The following is a 20632-nucleotide window of genomic DNA, read 5'->3' on the forward strand; positions in this document are numbered from 1 at the left end:
CGCCATTGTTTGCCAAAAGTCCCTGTAATCTAGGCATTCCTCCTGGTCTTGCAGGACTGGCCTTGTGGCCAACTCTGGCATAGAGATAAATATCCAATATGGGGAAGCCTAGCTTCTAAAGCATCGTGATAAAATTCATACGCTGAGCTATATTCTCGTGCAAAGCATAACCTTCAAGCAATGTGTTGAAATTCAGGAGAAGAAGCGAAAGGTGCCGTTTAATTCTATCAGAAACGTCCTAGCAACACCGCAGCAGCTCGCCAGAGTGGAAACCCGGCACAATTTAGCCAATGAACCCTTGTAAGCTTGTATATGTGTCTGAGCAAGGTTTTGGCGGCAAGCTCTGGGGACACAGGGAAGTCAAGGGGGAAGTCCGTCTGCCCAAATGGGTGGCACTCTGAGCTACTAGGAACTGCAACTCGTTGTGGTTGCAGAGCCGTCGGAATTCATATTTACAAATCAGAGAGCTGCATTCCCATGCTCATGGAGACTGAAGCAGACAAACACAATTTTGTAGAGATGATGAAGGCATTTGGGATTCCTCCACCCAAGTCAAAGAAGCCAGAAGCAAGCGGCCCAGCTAGCTGAAGAGGAAGTTCACCAACAGACAAAATTGTAGGCGAGCCCTATTTATGCTGCTTGGTAATTGTGTGGCCTGCAGCCGTCGACTGAAAATTCATCTTCTAGTTCACGATTAGGATGATGGACTGCGCCTTTCTGTTGCAGCTTTTTACAGTTCATCTGAGCCTGCACACTCACATCTGCAATGCGGACACGCCTGCATGCACTTCCAATCTAGTGTACTCTTGTCCTTTGGAACAGCGGACTTACCATGCTTTGGCATTAATTTACGTCGTGCAAAGCACAACCTGGTTACTTCAGAAAGTTTGCAATGAGGTAAATTATCCTAACATGGAGCAAAAAAGCCAGATGCATACTGTTTCTGCTAGCATTCTAGAGCTGCATCGCAGATGCTTCATTGCAATACCGTTCCAACAACAAAATTTGTTGACTAACCACGAAAAAGGCAGACAGAATGTCGGGTAGACACAACAACTCCCGTTCTACGAGGCGGTTCACACTGGTGAATTCGCCGCTGCCAATGGTCTCCTCACATCATTCAACAGTCACGTGAGACCATGCCAGCATGTGCAACCTACCTATAGAGATGCACGAGCGCAGGTCTACTAGCCGCATTTTTACAGAACGTTACTTCGGGGTTTGAATTGTTAAGTTGCGTCGATATAACAGTCTGTCCTTACGCAAAAGGCTGCCTCGTGGAAATTCCTTGTACGTGTTGTACTGTCATGTACTGTATTGTACTGTGCTGTACTGTAGGTGCCCTGAATTCTAGTGTAGACAGAAACAGCACCAATAACTTTCGTGGTAATACCCTGAGGCCACAACCAAAGACCAACCTTTAGCATCGGTTGAACCGGCATACAGGGATTGTCGTGTTCTTTTTCTGTTCCCATGGTTTCATAGTAAGTGGAATGGAGTGGGCGAGTGGTTTCATTTGGGTGCCTTTCCGAACACACAACACATAGCAGAATTCGCCCAAAGAACAGAGTAATACACAGTCGAGCTCACTGCCAGGTAGCCTGTGCCAGCTGCCTCTCCTATATGCAATTTAGGCATAAAGCGCGTTTTCAACACAAGCTGTGCTACCTGTGCCTCGAACTGACTGAGTGCGGTATCCTTACAGTTGATGAGAGATGCTAGTGGAGATCCACCGTCCCGTTTCCGCATCCACTTTCATTTGTGTTGCTAGTCTAAACGAATACAGCTCATATACTTTCGCTTGATAAAGGCAGATCGACAAACCTCACATCAGCATCGCGCCCACACGAAGCTCAACAGTTGTTTGCTCGGAACCTAACTGGGGGACAATGTGTTTTCATGACGTGCTTACATTGAAGAATTCCATCTGAGGACCTCGACATATTTTTGCAGACACTTCAGCTTATATTCCGTCGTGATTTGCCTCTGCAGTGGATACTGAGGAATCTAATGAACCTTCCCGTTCGAAATTGCTTGCGTTTTGGTGATTTGTCGTAGTCATATCTATTATGCAATGAAGTTGCCATTTTATATGCTCAGAATAAAATTTCTGCGTTGCGCTGAGCCCTCTCCCATAGCAAGTCCAGGCAGGCACCAGTGGAGGTGGGTGCTTCAAGACGCCTGATCCTTTTTCTGAACAGCCCTCCTGAGCGCATCCAGCAGCTAAACAGTACGAAGAGGCTAACTCGTTGACGAAGGTACCTCCACTCCTGAATGACCTCTACCTGACATTACCAAACCGGCGTGCATTTAGGTGGATGGAAGAAAGGCATTAAGGAATGCACGGGAAAATGATTCCACCGTTTCGAAATCGACTTTTGTTCCAAGTGCTGCGCGTGCATCGCCAGTTTGTTTTTCATCTGTTTTTAATCTATGTTGCCCCTGTCGTACCTCGCAATGCTTGTATGGTTATCCGCCTCTGAGCACCATCTGGAAAAGATTCTTGGTAGACAGTAGACTAATTACTGTCACCCGATCTCGTCTTCAGTGCGGCATATGGCATTGCCTTAAACGTGTGCTACAAGAGTTTCCGAAGTATCAAGTGAACAGAGGACTGTTTGACGTCAACTGTATGAAATGGGATTGTTAGGACTATCAGCTTAAATATCCAACGTCTAGTTTTTGTTTGACGTCAAATGTATGAATTGGGATTGCTAGGGCTACTAGCTTCAATATCCAAAATCTAGTTTTTGTTGGACGAATATCCACTATTCTTCTGAGAAGCAGGGCTATGACAATGCTAAGATTATCGGCTGTTCGTCCCCCCTCAAGGGGCCGAATTTCGTCTAATTGCCACGTGGAAACTGCACTTTCACATGCGAGGGTCTTAACCCTTGGGTTACGTTGAATCGTTCCTCCTAGATACACGTTTTAATTTGTTAATAACAAAACCTCACATTTCCGACAAAAACAGTTTCTCACGCGTGCTGTCAGTTGAAGTCTGACGAAAGAGTAACTCTCCAGAGCTTGTACCTGAACCCATTTCATTTGCCCCCCTCCCCACTTGTACATTCAGCGAGGGATTGTTGGATTGCATCCTAGTGTGTGGCGCCAGCCTAGCTAATTCGTAACAAAGAAACAAAAGGTAGGAGTGAGAGTGTCTTGGAGCTGCTGTACACTGCTGGTAAACTCCGCAGCCGAATATCTGCTTTCATTTGCTGCCTCCTGGGGGCACTCCCTTATGGCTGCAGATAAACATGAGGTTAAACTAAAAAACAACAACGGTCTTTAATATGGCGTCCCTGTGAGAAGTAGGAAAGCGTGATTCGTCCTCAAGCTTCGAGCTCCGAGCAGCACTGTACACTTATGGTGCATTTTCCTACTTTTCAGTCATTTGGTGTCAAGTTACCTAGCCGAATGAAGTGCCCTTTTGGAGGCAGATACAGCTGACGCCACTGTATAATTTCAAGTGTAATCAGAGAGCGACAAACTGTCACTTCCACGCCACGGGCGTGTTCTCCATTGTCACACAGCAAGGTATGGTGTGGACGGTTCGTTCCCTGTTGAATATGCCGTATGCTTCAGCACAAAGGATATTGTTGCTGCTTCTGTCGGCATTGTATCCCAAACACCTTCAGTGCCGTGTATACGAGCAGTCTTATATATTCTTTCCAAGGACCAGTTCAGGGACCAACTGGTACCAATTTACCCAACAATCCAGATACTCCAACGAAATTTTGCACAGTTTAAGCAAGTGTTGCTATGCTTGAGTGCCTCTATAAGCATGCTTTACTAGTTTGTACTGTTTCATGCGGCCGTTTGTAGCTCAGTGTAGCACTTCAGCAGCCGTTGCTTCGCCGTTGCTTCGCACCAAAAACAGCTTATCCTCTCCAGTAACGATCTCGAGAAGAAGTTGCTGAGTGTCCTCGGCAACGTTTTGTGCCTATTTGTGGTTCGTCGAGCAAACCTTGTGGTTGGAGTGTTCAATGCAATGGACCGCCTGGTAAAAATTATGGAAAGCTACGTGCAAGAGTTTGTGCGTGACTGGATGGCTCTGGATAAGGATCCTGTGCCGCAGTGCATTCTATCTGCAGAGGTTACATCGAGCAATTGACAGACTGAATTATTGCCAAACCTTGCTAATTCCGCCTTCTTTGGAAGGCAATAGTACACCAAACCGGAAGCGCACGGAGCGGCGTACGCTTCACGAGTGGCAGTATGCCGGCACAGATGGGCTTCAGAAGGTAGCAAAACATTTGAACGTTTTATGAAAAAAATGCTTCATAGCAGGAGCTGTTTCCAATCGCCAGTTTCAAGCCACACAACCACTAAGCAGCACCAATACAAGTTGCCAACGTTTGTGCTCGTCACTAATTGAAAAAAATAAGCATCCCACACCGGGAACTTTATGTGTATCGCTTTGATTGCTTAAAATGTTCCACGTGTGCTATGCATATCTCTTGAAGGTACTTCTATTGACGTGGCTGCAATATCGAGTGACCCCGGTCGAGTGCGGCGCGAACGATTTGCATATCACGGGGTTTGCTTCGATACCACACATTTCTTGCTGTGTTCTACTCCCTATGTATCCATTTTAATTCTTTATTCTCTACGAGCGAGCGTCCCCCTCCTAATATGCTAGGAGATACAGAAAAGGAGACATGAAGAGCCGTTGTGAGAGCCAAGCAGCTTCTACGGCCCGGTCTGTCAACACCCCACTTATCTGCAATGCAGTAGCTGTATGCTTCAGCAGCCGAATTGTTTGTTTGAAAAACTGCAGCTGGTGCTCCTTGTATGTCGCACCTATGATTGATGACATGCCTGCGTGGCACTCCGATTTGCTCCCCGTCGTCCGTCGATGACCTTGGAAGCAAGCACTCTGGATACCCCAAAGCACCAACCAGCTGGAGAACCACCTTTTTAGGGTCGCATATCCACTAGTGTGCATTGCTGAAAGCTATTATAGAAACAATAGGGGGCTTATGGTGCCACTGCCTACTATTGACGCCTTCAGCCGCACCTGGAGGCGGCGCTCTCGCGGGTAGAGCTACCAGCAGTTAGCTGCTGCAGTCATCAGCAAGTGCAATATTTTGTCTAGGCATACAGCATATAATATAGAATCTTATAGCCTGCAAGAAGGAACATGTAAGTCTAATAAACCGGCTTGTGCCACTGACTTAAACAGTGATCGGCGCACCGGCATTCCTCCCCGTGCAAAGCGTAAGCCGTCACCGTAATTCGTCTTGAATGTGAAATTTTCTCAGTTCTTAGATCAACTAGTAACGTGTTGCCAGCTTTCCAATGATTGGTTGCCTAATAGTGTCCTGTAACTAAGGCTGTTCTTTCACTGTGGAACACGAAGCACTGTGACGGGCATTTTGGCAGACTGAGCAGAGTCGAACAAGAAGATGGCCCAAAATGCTGCCAACAGAGAGGCCAAAGGCCCTACAACCACTATAACAGGATCATTCTTCTGCCGAGTGCAAAAGTCACAAAAGTGAGCTAGCTGCCAAGCTGCGGCATAGCATAGATGTGTTCTGCTACTGCTGCAACCGCCTTTTCGAAGAATGAGGTGCATACCTTCCTCTCCAGTTCCGCATATCCTTGGAATGTTTGCCTCAAATGATCAAAATAAAAGATGTAACTCTAGGAGTGCATGCAAGTTACAGAGCACATCAACTCGCAAGTAAGTTTATTGGCTGTATCTGCTCAGGGACCTTACGGTAGAGAATAGGGCCAAAGCTCCTGGATCCGCACGCAACACGTCTACTAGGGGTCGTAAACTACTGACGCCAGAGGTGCCAGAAGTACTTCGCCCCCACTGCGAGAAATGTGGCTTTGGCGAGGCTTTGAGAGCCGGGCTGGACTGCCGTTGCCATTGCCCACAGTGCTTCAGTGGGAAGCCTCGCTGCTCCTCCCCGCGCATGGCCTTGCGTCGCGCGGAGAACGAGACCTGCGATACATTCACAGCGAAGCTTGCCTTGACACGAAGCCGTGTTGCTGCGTACGCTTTGTTGCAAATATATATTCTTTGTTGTTTTCCCAAGCGCAGTACAACCGTGGGTGCAGAAATACACAAGTATGTGCAGCATTATGACGAAAACTAGCCAAAGATGACGTTTCAATGTATATCTTCATTCTCTACTGCAGGCGGGCTTCACAGAGGAATTCTAGTGCCAGTGGCCAATCAACAAGGTGTGATTCCTCCGTTAGTATGGCGGGCAAGTCGGCAAGCTCTAAATGCCAGGCAGAGTCTCAGAAGGCCCTCTCAAAAAGAGAACTGACTCCAGAATCATCGCTGGGAAGCGCCCCTGAAACTATCTTGCAATCAACTGGGAATCAGCCTGCATGCCGCGCGCCATGCAAAAGACAGAAAAAAAGAGGCTTGGGGCAAGAAACCCCCTCACTTTGTCTCAGCACAGATAATGCTTCTACTAAATACAGGAGGCCTCATTGTCCTATGTGCAGTCAGCTTGGTTGTCTTCGGAATATTGAGGTAGTCTGCTACTGTGACGCCTGCCAGGAATCTAGGGATAGGCAGTGCAGTTCTCCAAGGATGGCTGATTTCAGGAAATCCCACCCAGGCTATGCATCGAGGTCCGGCAAAAAACAATCTTGAAACTAAATGCTTGGGGGGCCTCCCCAGAAAGGCATCCCGCTTCTGAGCTGTTGCACTCTTTTTAGGGTTGCACGAGGGCATGCATAAGTATTGAGCCCTGCAGTAGTTATACGCACGCACTTATGATGCGGCGCTTGCTGATGAGGCCACTCACTGTGGGTTCTGTGCAGTACATGTGGACGCAAGTTGCTAAATCACTTCTAATAAAACTCTTCTCAGTCCAATCAATCTCGCTGGCACTTTTTCGTGCTATAGTTGTTTGTTTGGCCTAAAACGAGAGTCGTGGCTTGCCATTAGGCTAACACACAATAGATAACGTTGAGGTAAAGTACAGTTACAGTGCCACGTTGAGTACAGTAGCTGGCAATGCGACACTGGAGTCACACTGCTGCGGTGAAGCACAGACCGAAATTGCCGCTCACTCAATAGCCCGTAGCCTGATACCGTAGCCTATATAGATTTAAAGTGCAGAGAGCTTCTGTTGGTGCAGAGGTTTTGCTGGATTCTACATCCTGCACCATAGATTGTCATTCACATACACGTTGGTGGGTTGCACTCCTTATGATATGGAGGCCATTTGTCTGGCCATCTTCATGCCGCCCTGAAGGACCTGCTGCAGCATCCTTTTGAATCTTCCACAGCCGTGCCACAGACTCAGACGCTCGTACGCAGGCCTGACGGGCACGTTGCCGTCATTCAGAGAAATAGCGCCAGAGGTCCACTCCCTGTCTCAAAACGGTGTGGGCATCCCACCGATTAACTTGAGAGGACCAGCATAGGAAGCCATCACTCTCGTGGTTACCCAATGCGACACATGCAGACTCTCAACGTGCGCGATACCCAATCTTTTAATATTGCACTCCTGAGAGTAAGGCTATCTCCTGATGTTGCACCAACAGTCCACTAAAGTCTCGAAGCATTCGAATTCAACTCCACAGGTGGGCCACAGGTATAGTAATGCGTAGCCAGCTTCTCCTGCTCCCCTAGATAGGAAGCTGGAGTTTTGAAGACAGCAATACTAATTGGACTTTGGCTGACTGTCCTGAACCCTGAAGTGCATTTGTTGGAGGTGCCGTTTTGGCTTGCAGCTAATAGCGGGCGTCATTTTGATTTACAGTCGTTCTTAAGCCCTTATATATTCACCGAATATTACGGACAGAAGTGTCCTAGGTGTTGCAGCAAGGTGACGCTGATGTACAGCGTTTGCACACTGGGATGCCCACAAACGCCTCTGCTTTTGCCATTATGGGTCCCCCTGCCAAGCCAGAGAATACGCCGGCGGGGCCCGCCGTGTGGTTCAGTATAAAGGCTGCATAGCAGCACGTACATGGTTACTGCGGCAAGGATAGTCTATCATTGTTGGAATACGTTGCTTCAGTATGCATACGACGCTCAACACCCAGTAGTCTGATACCCTTGCAGCACCCTCTGAATGCGTTGGAAGCTATCCACACCTGTGGCATACCACGCGGCGTCGCCACAGATCGTTGGCTAGAGCGCTTCAGGTGTGGGAATTGACTTAGGAAAAGCGCAGACAGCTATGCTTATCAATCAAAAAATAGTTGGCGTACGACTCACCACCCACCGACCTTGCTAATTCAGAAAAACAAAAACACTCTACTGAATCAGGTTGCACCAAAGCTTTGCCGTTACAACGTTCACATTTATCTTAATAAATACATAATGCCTTATTTTTTGCACTTCACTGGGTAAGAAGGAAATAGATGGACCTACCATGCTTTCGCATACATCTGTATTTTGGATCTCTCACACGAAAATGAAACCCTAGTTTAAGTATCTGTATACAGTTTCGTTGAGCCGCTATTTTGCTTCTGTAACAGTATTCCCTAGCTTGGGTTTTGTGAATGCGTTTAATGTCAATGATGCTGCTTTTGGAGAATGAAATTACAAAATGCCTAATTAATACAACAAATGGAGTTACGGTTCCCTACACTGCAGGAGTGAACTGCCCTGCTGAGGCCCAGCTTCTCTGCTTGTGTGGGTGGCACTCAACACCAGAGGAGCCGAAATGGGAAGGGTTCCATTGAGCACTAATAAAATAGTTGTGCTTTTCTCCGAGCCTTGCCTTTGTCTGCGTGTGCCCTCGATGCGTCAATGAATCGCCTTCACACGAGCCTCGTCTTACTGCTGTAGCATTCTTTTCTGAAAACGAAATGTCAGGACACAGGTCCCAACGATCATAGTTGGGAGCAGAAGGTGACGCCAACCTGGAGGAGCTACAATCCTCATGACAACAAGCCTGAGCAACGGCCGGTCCTTCCCGGGCTGCACCACTGTAATTCTGCCTCTGTGAAAAATGGTCCGAAAGTAAGTTGGCAAGCAACATAAGATTCTGTTGTTGGTTGTGTTGCTGCTGCACTTCTTGGTCATTGGCGAATTTCACGCGGCGTCCAGCATCTGCTGTAATTTCCCTTGTTGCTCGGGAGTCGAACTTGTAAAAGGTAGGTTGTAAAGGTGCCGGTCCTCCCAGCCCGGCATTTTGCAATAGCCAATGCCACAACCATTTTTTGTGGCTGCAGTCAGTCAGCGGTAATTTTTCGTCTTGCTGCTGTCTAGAATTATTATGGCTTGTTGGCGTTGGCCGGCACCGAATGTTTGATTGCGTGCCTACTACACTCAGTATCTTCTCCTGTCTTGTACGATTTTCCCGAGGTTTCGGCCGTTGCTGTCGTTTTTCATTGTGGATTCCTGAAGACGGTGCCGGAGCGGGGTAAACACTTTCGCTGGGAGACGATATGCGGACCCCTTGAGGAGAAGCACCGATGCCTCCCCTAGTAACCAGCCCTATAAGGCTCTGTTGCAAGCATTCCCGGAGGTGTATCTCGCTATTCAGTTGTTTTTGAAGCTGCTGAAGTTCCATTTGATGCTTCTGTGCGCTTTCGACATGCGCTTGCCCAATTCGTTGTATCTCCTGCTGTAACAGTCTCTGCGCTCGTTGCATGTGTTGCTCGAGGGTGCGTCTAGCAGCTGCTGCCCGCCAGGGCAAAAACGCCCGAAGCTGTAACATGAACAAATGGCGCTGCTGTAGAGCCGTTTGAAGCTGTTTGAGCCGCCATGTGAGCACTCTGTGGAGCTGCCATCCTTTCCACGCAAAGCGCAGGAGTTGGCAGCTCTCATCTGTGCGCTTTCTCCTGCAGCAGATCTCCATTATTTTATCTAGCCTTTCGTAGTCCACGGCTTGCTGAGCTCGCAAAGCAACCAGCTCCTTCTGAGCAGCTGCAGATCTAACTTGGTGTTCTTGCTGAAGCTGCAATCGTAGGTGCCGCTCGTGCTGCAACTCCCTCCAAAGCTTTTGCTTGACAAACGCTTGCGAGCTCGCAAAACACCGAGCAGCTTCTCGTCGCAGCAGCCCTAGGGAATGTTGGAGCAACATGGAAAACTGGTGCTCTTCCTCTCCATGGTAAGCGCTGGACGCACAATCTTGGCCCACGGTTTCAACCCTGTGCGGCCCACGAGCAAGCAGGTGCCACTCTGGTGAGTGACAAAGGTTGTCGCAAGTTGTGCTTTCTTGAATATTCGTTGACAAGGCCGAGCCATCTTTCGTAACTGCTGTGTGCATGTCCAGCATGGAGTTTTTCATGCATGAATTGCTACTGCGGGTGCACTCCACTGCAGATGGACTGCGGCAGGGCCACATCTCACTCTCCTGGGCCGCTATGCCGGGCGTTTGATTATTTTTGGACCCATTCGCTAGTGTATGCAGAAAAATAGGGTCCACGTCATAGTGGTGGTTGGCAACCTGTTTCCGGTGTATTGTGTCACTGCGTCTCCCAGCCCTCAACAATTCTTTGGTAGCGGGTGGCTGTGAAGGTGTTTGCACTGGAGATTCTTGCAACTTGCTCCTTCGAGAAGTGTCAGATGGAGGAGGTAGTGTTCGTCTGTTCCTATTCATTTCAGTTGCCTTTGGAGCAGGCAAGACGCGTCGAGTAATAGGGGAGCGTCTGGTTTGAGTAAACGTTTGAGACTTCGTGGTTGCGATTGAAGGTGATACGCTATGAAAGGTCTCAGTTGCAGTGGTTCCTGATGTCGGTACAGGAACTCGCTTTGACCGCTGCCATATCCTGCCTCCAGCATCAGAAGGGCTGCTGTCGAGACCCTGTTCTGCAGCAGCTGCCAGTCGAAGGCTTGATGCACCCAGAGCTGCCACGAGACCAGCTACAGACGTGTCATACGGATTCCCTTTGCACGGGGTTCCCTCTTCAGATTCTCCAGCAGTCCTCCGAATGGCTCGTGTAAGTGGCAAAGGACCTTTCTGGGGAACCTGCTCTTTGTTGCAGTATGCTTGCTGTTGCCTGGGGGAGCACGGCCGGTCTGTTACTCTCTGGCTGGCACAAGCTAGATCTGCAAGCGTACAAGGACCAGATAAAGACGATGCGAAAGACGCTATCTGCAGGGAGTTTCCCGTAGTGGTTCCTGCATCTCCTTGCACAGCGAGTTTTTGTGTTTCCTCGAACGTCGACATAGCGGCAGAAGCACGGATTTTTCTACTCGACGGATCTCTAAAAGGCGTATCTGCCACCTTTGTTGTGGCTTCAGCTGTTGTGGTAGATGCTGTGGAAGGAGCTGACGCCAACCTCTTGTCTCCCATGCATGACGTTGCAGGCTGCTCTTTTGATGCTGCTTTGGTTGTGTCATCAGAAGCGGAGGCAGGAGACGGCATCCCACGGTTCGTGTTGTGCGCCTTTGCCATTGGATGTAGAAGGGGAGATACACGCATGGTGCAGTTAGCATCCACAGGTTTTTCCCTGGGGTTACGACTGCACGGCATGCTGGATTCCGTACTAGCCAAAGCACCCGGTAAGTCCTCCTGAGATTCGCCAGACATTGTCAAGGGCGAAGTCTCGGTCAGACCATTGGCAGCCCTATTATCCTGCTCAGATGATATTGGGGTTCTACAGGAAGACCAGTCCTTTGTATCTGACTCCACACTTAGCATTTCTTTATGCAGGAGACGGAGAGTTCAGGAGCTCGAGGTGAACCTGTCCATAACGTGAACAAGATAATTCCTTAACCGTTGCTCCCACATATGCTTCAACACAGCTAGTGTGAAAACACTATTATATAGTATGTCATGCACTTCTATAGGATCTTGGTGGACCCTGTGTAGGGAGTCCAAGCACCTCCATCGTCAGCTGAGGGCAAAAGATTCAAAGTGCTGCAGTTAGGAGGTTCCGTCCATAGATATTTCATCAGCATACCCATAACAATTCTGGCTCGAGCAGTTGCTCACATTAAGCGGCTGTTTTGACTGGCTTTCCACTGGCAGATTTCCCTGAACACCGGGCCACACCACCTACGGCCTGAGGCTTTGATGCACTGGTAATTTTCAAAGCCATCTGCACTTGCTTTGTCTCCACTGTCATGTGAATTGGTTATATCAAAGCACTAAAGTGAAATATAACAACTTAATTTGAATCTCTTTCCGCTTAGCTTGAATCTGTCTTTCCATTCTCGTGACGTGCGGGGTCACTTACTAGTCCAGCGGCCCCTCACCACAAGACTTTAGGCCCACGAGTATTCCCCGTCGGACGCACTGATTGTAGAACTTTTTCATAAGTAATTGAACGCGTTATTATTGTTTTTCCCTCAACTGGTTATGCTGGAGCTAGCTTGCAACAAACTGCGTCGGCGGAGTCTCCATCCCCCTTGCGGTGATACTTATTTAACGATAGTGTCTCGAGCACTAGATGATCTCCTCATGGTAGAGTACACTCGCTCTCTCCGTGTCTTTTTGAAGTTGGAGTAGTCCAACGGGACTTCACCGACGGGACGGGGTGGCAGTGGTTGGCTCCACTCTTGATGGTGGCAGGCAGTGACTCCAGCAACGTGATGTGTTCTCTAATGCTGCATATCTGCTAGAATTGATTGAACCCCATTTTTGTCCATTAGTTTGGCTTTCAGTCATTTCCGCGAAGGATCTGCTAGTATGGATCCTTAACATTTCCGCAGAATTGTCCGTAGTGGTGAAAAAAAAAAAGAAAAAAAAAGAAAAAAAAAAAACCTCACGAAGAATTATTCGAAGACGTACTGCTGGAGAGTGGCTACGATGACATTTGTTGTTCCTGTCATTGCCACAAAGGCAGCTAATGCCTACAAGACGATTTTCTTCCAGCGTCAGAAAGGACATAAGAAGTCCAAGCTTCCCATATTTTGCATACTGGCTGTGACAGCCTTCAGCATTTCATCAGCTCGCGATGTAAACGGTTTTACAATATTGGACGCCTCACTTACAGGTTGGTCCTCCTTTGGTGTCTTGATCCTTTGCCCCGCATGCATGCATCACTAACCAGTGACGCGTGCATGCAGACCAGAGACAACAGAGATACTTGTAGTAATTTGATGATGTACGACGGGGCCCAACCACAAGTACAAAACCACTCTAAAGTATTCGCAGTATTGACATACTGCAATCAACCACCGAGGAGCGCTCAAATTCTTCACATGCTCCAATCTATTGAGCGTGGGGAGTTCCTATGACAATGATTTTGACACATCACACGTCTACGAAGTCTAGCCAGTTCTGCGGAGCCCTTCTGGCAACCAGATTCTGAATGAATTTATCACGCACCCAGCGTAGTTTCTGAGTGCAAAGCTACCCAGTTAACAAACTGTAAGTTCTTCGCACAATAATTTTTTTCTCACTTTTTACGTACGTGCACGGCAGGCGCCGGGGGAGGAGCAGCAAACGATCCGCAACAGCCTTACCCGCTGCTGCAAGACAGGCTGAGGAAGGCCCTTACTGAAAAATATCATGAAAATGCAGAAAGTATCTTTGTGAGTGAAGGGGTGAACACTAGAGAAGAAGAAGAAAGTAATGACTCTGATGACATTGACGAGGCTATGCCCCCTCTTTCAACGACTGTGGACAAATTCGACGAGGCAATGAATCGCGCATGTTCACCAAGTATAAAAAACAGCCTCTTCGACAACCTGGGACAACCAGTGAGCTCCTCTTGGTTTCCGCAACCAACTTTGAACAACCCCGAGGAGGCAAACGGCACCATCCACACAACAGGGCTCGCATAATCCACGAGCAGGGATTTAAGTGGCTACAATAGGCACCAAAGGTGTACTCGCTGTACTTGTACTTGTGCAGTATATGTATCACTCGCGTTAAGTGCGATGTGTTACATATGAAAAGGTTACTGAGGCAGTGAATCTTATGGATCGCTGGATGAATAGCGTATTAGGAGCGATGACAACTCTCGAGTCAGATTCAACTCCGCTGTACGAGTATCTGTCTGGAACGGGGAGTTTGACTGCTGTCATCAAGGGCAGTTGCCTCTTCGGCTTGTCCATTCTTGCAGGTATCCTTGTGGCTTCTTCGTACATACTATGTTGCCTCCCAAAGCTCTGTTGCAAATATCTGCGTCGCTTATGCTGCTGTGCAAAATGCTGTTCTGGGCAGTCCAAACTTTGCTCACGCCTCCTGAAGGCCATATTACTTGCAGCCTTCACTCTGTCAGGCATTGTCTTTGCCTGCTTAGTTTTGATGTACCAAAAAAAAGGTGTACAGGGTGCGAAACAGGCATACTGTCAAGCTTATGCCTTTACTGATGAATTACTTCGAGGAAGTCCCTCACTGGGTACAAACGTCACCCAAGTAGATGAACCGCAGTCGGACGAATTTGAAGGGTTGCTACCTCTAATTGAATCTGTGGAATCTTTGGCTCTGCTTGTCGATGGGGATAATCCAAACAATATTGTTGAATTGTCCAAGAAGGCTGCGACTAATGCATTGGACGTCGTCCCAATGGCTGGCGAGATGACTAGGGCTACCAAATACCTTTCTGATGCATGCGCATCATTGTCCGCAAAGACGTCGCTTTCTGGTAGCTTCCACAAATCGGTTTGGTGTGATATTCGCAAGCGTGAATCTGGAAGCTCCGGGCTGATCAGCACGGAAGAAAAGATGAGCACCTCAGCTCAAAAAATAATTCAAATAAACCCCAAGAAATACGTGGAAACAATATTCTCAAAGGTCACGCTTCCTGCTCTGAATATTGAGGCGACTCTCCCCACAGAGAATGTTAAGGAGCTATTCTTCACTGTTTTTGACATCCTGGGGGACACAGAGGAGACGATCTCGAAGGTGTTGGGCTGGCTCGATGCTGCTCTTAGCGTAGACTGTGCTATATACTTGGCCATCTTGTTGCTTGTAGTCTTGTGGGCTGCTTGGTTCTTCTTTCGTGGAAGCAAGACCAATGGTTTGATTCCCGCACTCTTCTGGAATGTCTTAACGTGGGTGGCTGTAGCACTTCTGGTAGTTGGTGGCGCTTTAGGGTGGATCACTACACTTGGCAAACAAGGATGTTCCATACTCATAAACAACTGCTTAGAGCAGGACAACTGGGATCTGCTTTCTGATTACGTACCAGTGGTGGAGCCACTGATATCCCAATGCCTCACGAAAGAAGGAGACGGGGACTTGCTTGCTGGAGTCGGACTGGACGCAGCTTACGACCAAATGCTTAAAGCGCTTCAGGAGACACTTGCCGGCTTCCCCACAAATATAAGTTCTCTGGACAAGGAGACTTCGGGTGTGGACCCGCCGTGGCTGGTTTATCCATAAGCCATCCAGGAGAAAATATGCACAGGGGCGTATACAATTACCAATGCATGTTATCAACTTGCTGACTGTTGCCGTTGCAATTATTATTTGTGGTGCCTCTGTTCGTAGAACTGGCTGAGAATTACCTTCGCACGGCCAACTCGTTTGGCGCTCTGGTTGTAGCTGACCCAAGCTCTGTAACCAAAAGCAGGAAGGAAGTCTTCCCCGAATTTTTAACGGTGATCCTAGCTGCATCTTCCACTGTTCAGCGATCCTGCCCTTCCTTCTAAGCCACGTTTAGCATAAATGCGGGCTGTTAGCTACAAGTATCCGTGTTTTCACAGTTCCTGGACCATCTGTGCCGTCCACGAGGTGCGCCGCCATAGATGTGCCTTCACATTACAGCTTGCATCCACGCTCACCTAGTTCGCTCTTCCACGTATCGCAATGTTATAATTGTCCTATGTATAGTTGTAGGCGTGAGCATTAGTGTTTTTTTCTAATACTATGTTGCCTAATGGCCTGTGCTTAATATTTCCTAGTAGTTCCTAGTACTCGTGAAAACGAGCTCATAGACATGAAAGTCGCCTTCTCCAAGTAGCTAAAAGGCATTATTTTTGGTTTTTGGCGTGCAAATATTTGCTTGGTGAGGCGTACGTACGTGTGTCTATATGCGTACAAAGACGCAAAGACGCCCTGGTCAGTGCTTCCTTCTATCTCTAGTAAAGTTCGTTTCTGCTTTGTATGCAGAGCGGTATGCAATTACAAGACGCTGACATCGACGGGAAAACTCTATATGGACTTGAAACACTCGAGAGCCTGGTTGCTCCATGGAAATTGCTAGCTCTGCATCCTGATGAGCCAGCAGACGGAGAGTTCATTGTGAGGGAAGACAATCCAACGGAAACAGATAATAATTTCGTCAAATGGCTAGCAAGCCTTAAAGAGAACAAAGTGGGTACATCAAGAAATACCCTTCCATGCGACTCAAGCGAATGGGCTTGTTTGTTGGTTTTCCAGAAGGCACGGCCTTTCTTGCAACAGTTACAACAGCGTAAGCACTTTGACGTATCTGTTTGTATGTTGGCCAGTGTGTACGTGTGCCTTACGATACAAGCTTTTTAGTTCTCAGTTTTCTGCCAACTTGAACCCGCGAAGGTGAGAATCGCATTACTCACCGGGCGGTTATTTCAACTTTTTGGCCATGGAAGCATAAAACTGCCGCTGTGGATGGCCTGCTGATGTGGCTTCCCTTTTCATTATTCTTCTCGCTCGTTTTGGTACTCTGAATCAATGTCGCGCTTTACGTGCATATGCACCTGTGATGCACAGATGGCAGAGCTCCTTGAAAACGGAATCGACGAAGATAAAGCAGAAGCAGAGGCGGAGCGCTTTAAAGTGTGGACAAACAACGGTATTTGGTGGCTTCAACAGAAGCAGAGAGTGCTGGATTTGAAGTATACTTGCAAGAATCAAGCAGGCATGGAGGAACTTTGTGGTTTTGCCGAAATGTTTGGACTGAACGAGACGGATATACATGCTTCCTGCATGTACAATAATCAAAGTACTGCAGCCCAAACATGTGAGGCTAGCCAGCACGAAACGCCCGATACTCCCTGCAGCAATTTTTGAATCCGGTCAAAGTGTGCCCAAATCTGTTTTGAAATAGCTTGTACCGTGCCAGAAGTACACAGAAATAGAAATTCGTTGCATTGTCCCTGCCGAAATCCGCTGCAACCAATTTCTGTTTTTCGGTTTGACTGTGTTGCTGTTATATTCTACCTAGACCTGCAGATCTCCTCATGTTTCGTCAACGCAGGTAGACCACCATCCGGCATATATGTGCCTCAGGCATCGCACGCTCAGCTAATCCCTCACAAGTGAAAAATGATTGAACCGCATGGTGTGATACTTTGATTCATTGTTACTTGGCTCCCGTTATACTGTTTGCAGTGTCTGACTCAATTGGAGAAATAAATGACAAGGTCATCAATCCTCTTGAACAGATAAAGAAAGCTTTGAATTGCCGCTTCCTTCGGCGCAACATTGTTCAAATTGCAGCTCTAGCGTGCGAATCTACCGTACATAACTTTTATTATGTGTGACAAAGCCTACCTCATTCAGAGCATTTTTCAGCCAATCATAAAATAATGCATTCCCGACCAATGACCCTGCGAACCATCGGGTTCTGCACCAGCGTCGTGGCAGGTGTGTCTGTTATCCTTCAGGTGGCTATTTACAGAGCTCTCGGCGGTGCAATTGCATGTTTGGTTGTCCTAGCTCTCTTCATCCTGTGGAGCACCCTCAAGAAAAACAATTCGCCTAAAGGCCTTGCAGGCCCAAACTCCGCAGCATAGAGGTACTTCAGTAGTCCGACAATTTTCTTTAATGGTACGCTAAGGTGCTAGCATTCCTCAATGCATCCACCGAAGGGGGCATTTTCATTGATTGACTGTGTTCTCCAAAATTGTGGGTGCACCTTGTACAGCACAGGAAGAAGCTTCCCTGTCTCTGTAGCTGTCGCGCTTGACCGCACTTGTCATTTTAATGTGGTGCAAGACATATGCCGATGCATGCTCACCACATTAAAATTACATCTCCTTGTCTATATAAACGAATGCCGTATATAGTTTGTTCATATGCAGCAAGAAACTCCCCTAGGCGCAGCTTTTGCTTGCCTAACGTCCTGAATCTCCAAGCAGGACCGCATTTCGTTTGGTGGAGGGCGAAGAACCAGAGCAGTACAGTGTAGCAGCAAACATTTTAGATCCAGGAGCACTGGCACGAAGGGATGCCATTCAACTTCCATTCGGAGGAACTACTGCAGACGGTATCTTCGGTGTAGGTTTTCAAAGTTTTCATTCACCTGCTGTGGTTGCGCAGCCACATGGGCGCTGATAGCCTTCCCGGTCGAACATCGAATATTTTAATTTTCCCTCGTAATATTTCCCTATCGTCCACAGTTCAGCGCCAAATCCTGAAGTGGAACAATATCCCAAAAATAACACCTCCGGTTGTTTAATAATCAGGCCTTAACTTAGTTCTATCGCAAGCTCAAAGCCTCAAATGCAAATACTGCCGAAGGGAAGGAAACGACTGTGCCCACTCAAAGCTTGCGCAGCGAGAAGTGCTGTGAGCTAGCTCCAAAATTGCATTTATTGCCCTACCGTTCGGCCACAGTACAGCCGGACGCAAGTGCGTAAGGAGTAATGGAGGCTTGCGGAGGACTTCCCTCCAGAAGCCATTTCCAGATTTGGTATGCTGTTGTGTACGATATGTGCCCGTGGTCTGGCTGCTCGTGGCCAGGAGAACGCTGTCGATAGCAATGATATTTTTAGTCTTGGGAGGTGTAGTTTTAGTGGTATTTGAGGGGTTTTGAGGCCTTCTAGAGGGTTAGACGACGTTGACTGGGAGGTCGTTATTACGAAGCAGCAGATGACACCTGCGCGTCACGTGCGCCGACCAGCCCGTAGTATGTCCCATATTCATGGTAATGGACGGCCCTAGTAGTGAGGAGAACCGTCAATGGCGAAAGTCCCCGCTGGCGTGCAACAGGGACGAAACACTAATGATGGAGGGTATACGATTTCCACGAAAGCAGTTGCGCTACCCTCTACCCACTAGGCGTTATTTGGTACAGCATCAGGAGGGCCGGATGTTGGTACGGAGATGAAACAGCTTGCTACGATTTCCAGAACGTCTTGTTGCTAGTATTCCTGCAAGGTAAACCAGCATGGACGCATACTCATGCCTCCTTTTGATGCATGCACTGGCAGTGAAGACGCAAGCTGAACACTTACTTGGACTCGGACATTGCAAGTACAGGTGCATGTGCCGGCTTCGAAAAGCAGATGCTATTATGGGAGCACGCAGGGTTTTGAGTCAAAGAGAAAAACATTGTACAGAGCAAGTTATCGGTAGAGCTCTACATAAGGAAGTACCAGAAGCCTTTTAGTGAATTCCAAATAGCTCTATCCATAGTTCAGGAGAAAGTGTAGACCTGCCAAAAACGGCTTATTTTACCTCAGGTTCTCTCAATGTGCGCCTGCTCAACCCATCCAAAGCGTATCCAAGGTGCCACCGACTGGAAGCTAGGTCAGGAGCTCTCCGAGACATACCGTCCAATGATCAGGTGCCTTCTGGTATATGACGCCTAACCTATCAATTCTGAAAAATGCCAAACGAGTTTTAATTAGGCGAAAATGGAAACTCGCAGGGAAATCCGAATGAAGTACCTTGGCGCTGGCTTGTGCGAGCACGTTGTCTGATTCGTGTTGTTCTGCCAGATGTTATGTAATGCAACTCAAATATAAAGTCGACTCGTCAGTAAAGCACCACCTTTATTTGCATTGTTAGAATTTATACTCTGATTGTGAGCAACTGTGGAACAGAGCTTGTTTCCGCATGGGAGCAGTGACCCTGACCAACGATGAACGGCAGTGGCAACGATCGCTTTCTTAAGATAGACAAAATGTAGATAGATTGTTGCACCGCACATCTGGATTTACATGGCAACTGAACCGGAAAATGTTAAAACAAAAGAACTTATTTAAAGTAGGGGAATTCACTCCCGCCAATTCTTCCCGCAGCATTTTTCTGTACCACGGACCAGGTTGATCCAACCTTGATCGAGTGCATGATACAATTCCCATCTTGACGCTAGCGTTCTCAACAAAACAAGACTTAACTAATGAATTTCTTAACTGAGCAAAACAAATTACGTAGCACATCTAACTATCCCTTCGTCTGCTTGTGCTGTCTGCATGACCTTCCCAGGCCGTGAAGCCGCACGGGATCTAACTACACACACCAACGTCCCTTCCACACATACCAAATGAAATGCGCTTTATAAATTGAAATCTGGAAATGCGTGGCGTTCTCTGTGTCAGCTAAAGTAAGGTAGATCCTGTGGCCCATATCCCCAGTATTCGAAATCAGGGCTTACTCTGGCTCTGTACGCGTTAGGCAACAACCAACCTACCGCTTAAGGTAGCATCAGCTGCTCCCTGCCCCAAAGTCCGTAATCCTGCCTGAGAACAAAAAAACTGACGGGCATATGACCCGCCCTAAACAAGTCGGACATGCGGGTTTGGGGCTTGTTTCCAATGTGCAGTATGGCCAATCACAAGCTTAAACCTGCTTACTAATTAACTATCTTCAGTTGCACTGTTCTTCAAAACACGTGGGTATATTTTTCGCACAACGCCAGGAATACATGGGCTCTAGCTGGGATTGCAGTCATCGTCGCGCAGAGGTTCTCTTTTGTCCCAGGATCACCGCATTTGCACTCAATGAATGTTTGGGGTTTAGTAAAACGCAAAGTAAAAAAACAAACCGAATGCTAGAGGTGCTCCTGTCTCACTCTCTGCGATGAACCATAGACTGTGTTCCAACTGGCATCAAGAAAAAGCGGATAACTCCAACTGTCTCCTGTAGGCACA

At 47.8% G+C, this 20632-nt stretch overlaps 2 protein-coding genes across 2 annotated transcripts; one reads left to right on the top strand and one right to left on the bottom strand.

Moving 5' to 3' along the window:
• Nucleotides 1-8567: 8567 nt before the first annotated feature.
• EMWEY_00000040 (hypothetical protein, conserved) lies at nt 8568-11465 on the bottom strand (the record flags this gene model as incomplete). The annotated part of the gene is made up of 1 exon (XM_013477118.1): nt 8568-11465. One exon carries the CDS (start codon nt 11463-11465, stop codon nt 8568-8570), a length of 2898 nt encoding a protein of 965 aa, XP_013332572.1.
• A 1221-nt stretch (nt 11466-12686) lies between these two features.
• EMWEY_00000050 (hypothetical protein, conserved) lies at nt 12687-15212 on the top strand (the record flags this gene model as incomplete). Its single annotated transcript, XM_013477119.1, has 4 exons — nt 12687-12873; nt 13305-13582; nt 13782-13947; nt 14128-15212. The coding sequence occupies 4 exons, from the start codon at nt 12687-12689 to the stop codon at nt 15210-15212; spliced, it is 1716 nt and encodes a 571-aa protein (XP_013332573.1).
• Nucleotides 15213-20632: the final 5420 nt, after the last annotated feature.

The sequence above is a fragment of the Eimeria maxima genome, genomic scaffold (assembly GCF_000499605.1).
Source record: "Eimeria maxima Weybridge genomic scaffold, Emw_scaff1, whole genome shotgun sequence".
NCBI lineage: Eukaryota > Apicomplexa > Conoidasida > Eucoccidiorida > Eimeriidae > Eimeria > Eimeria maxima.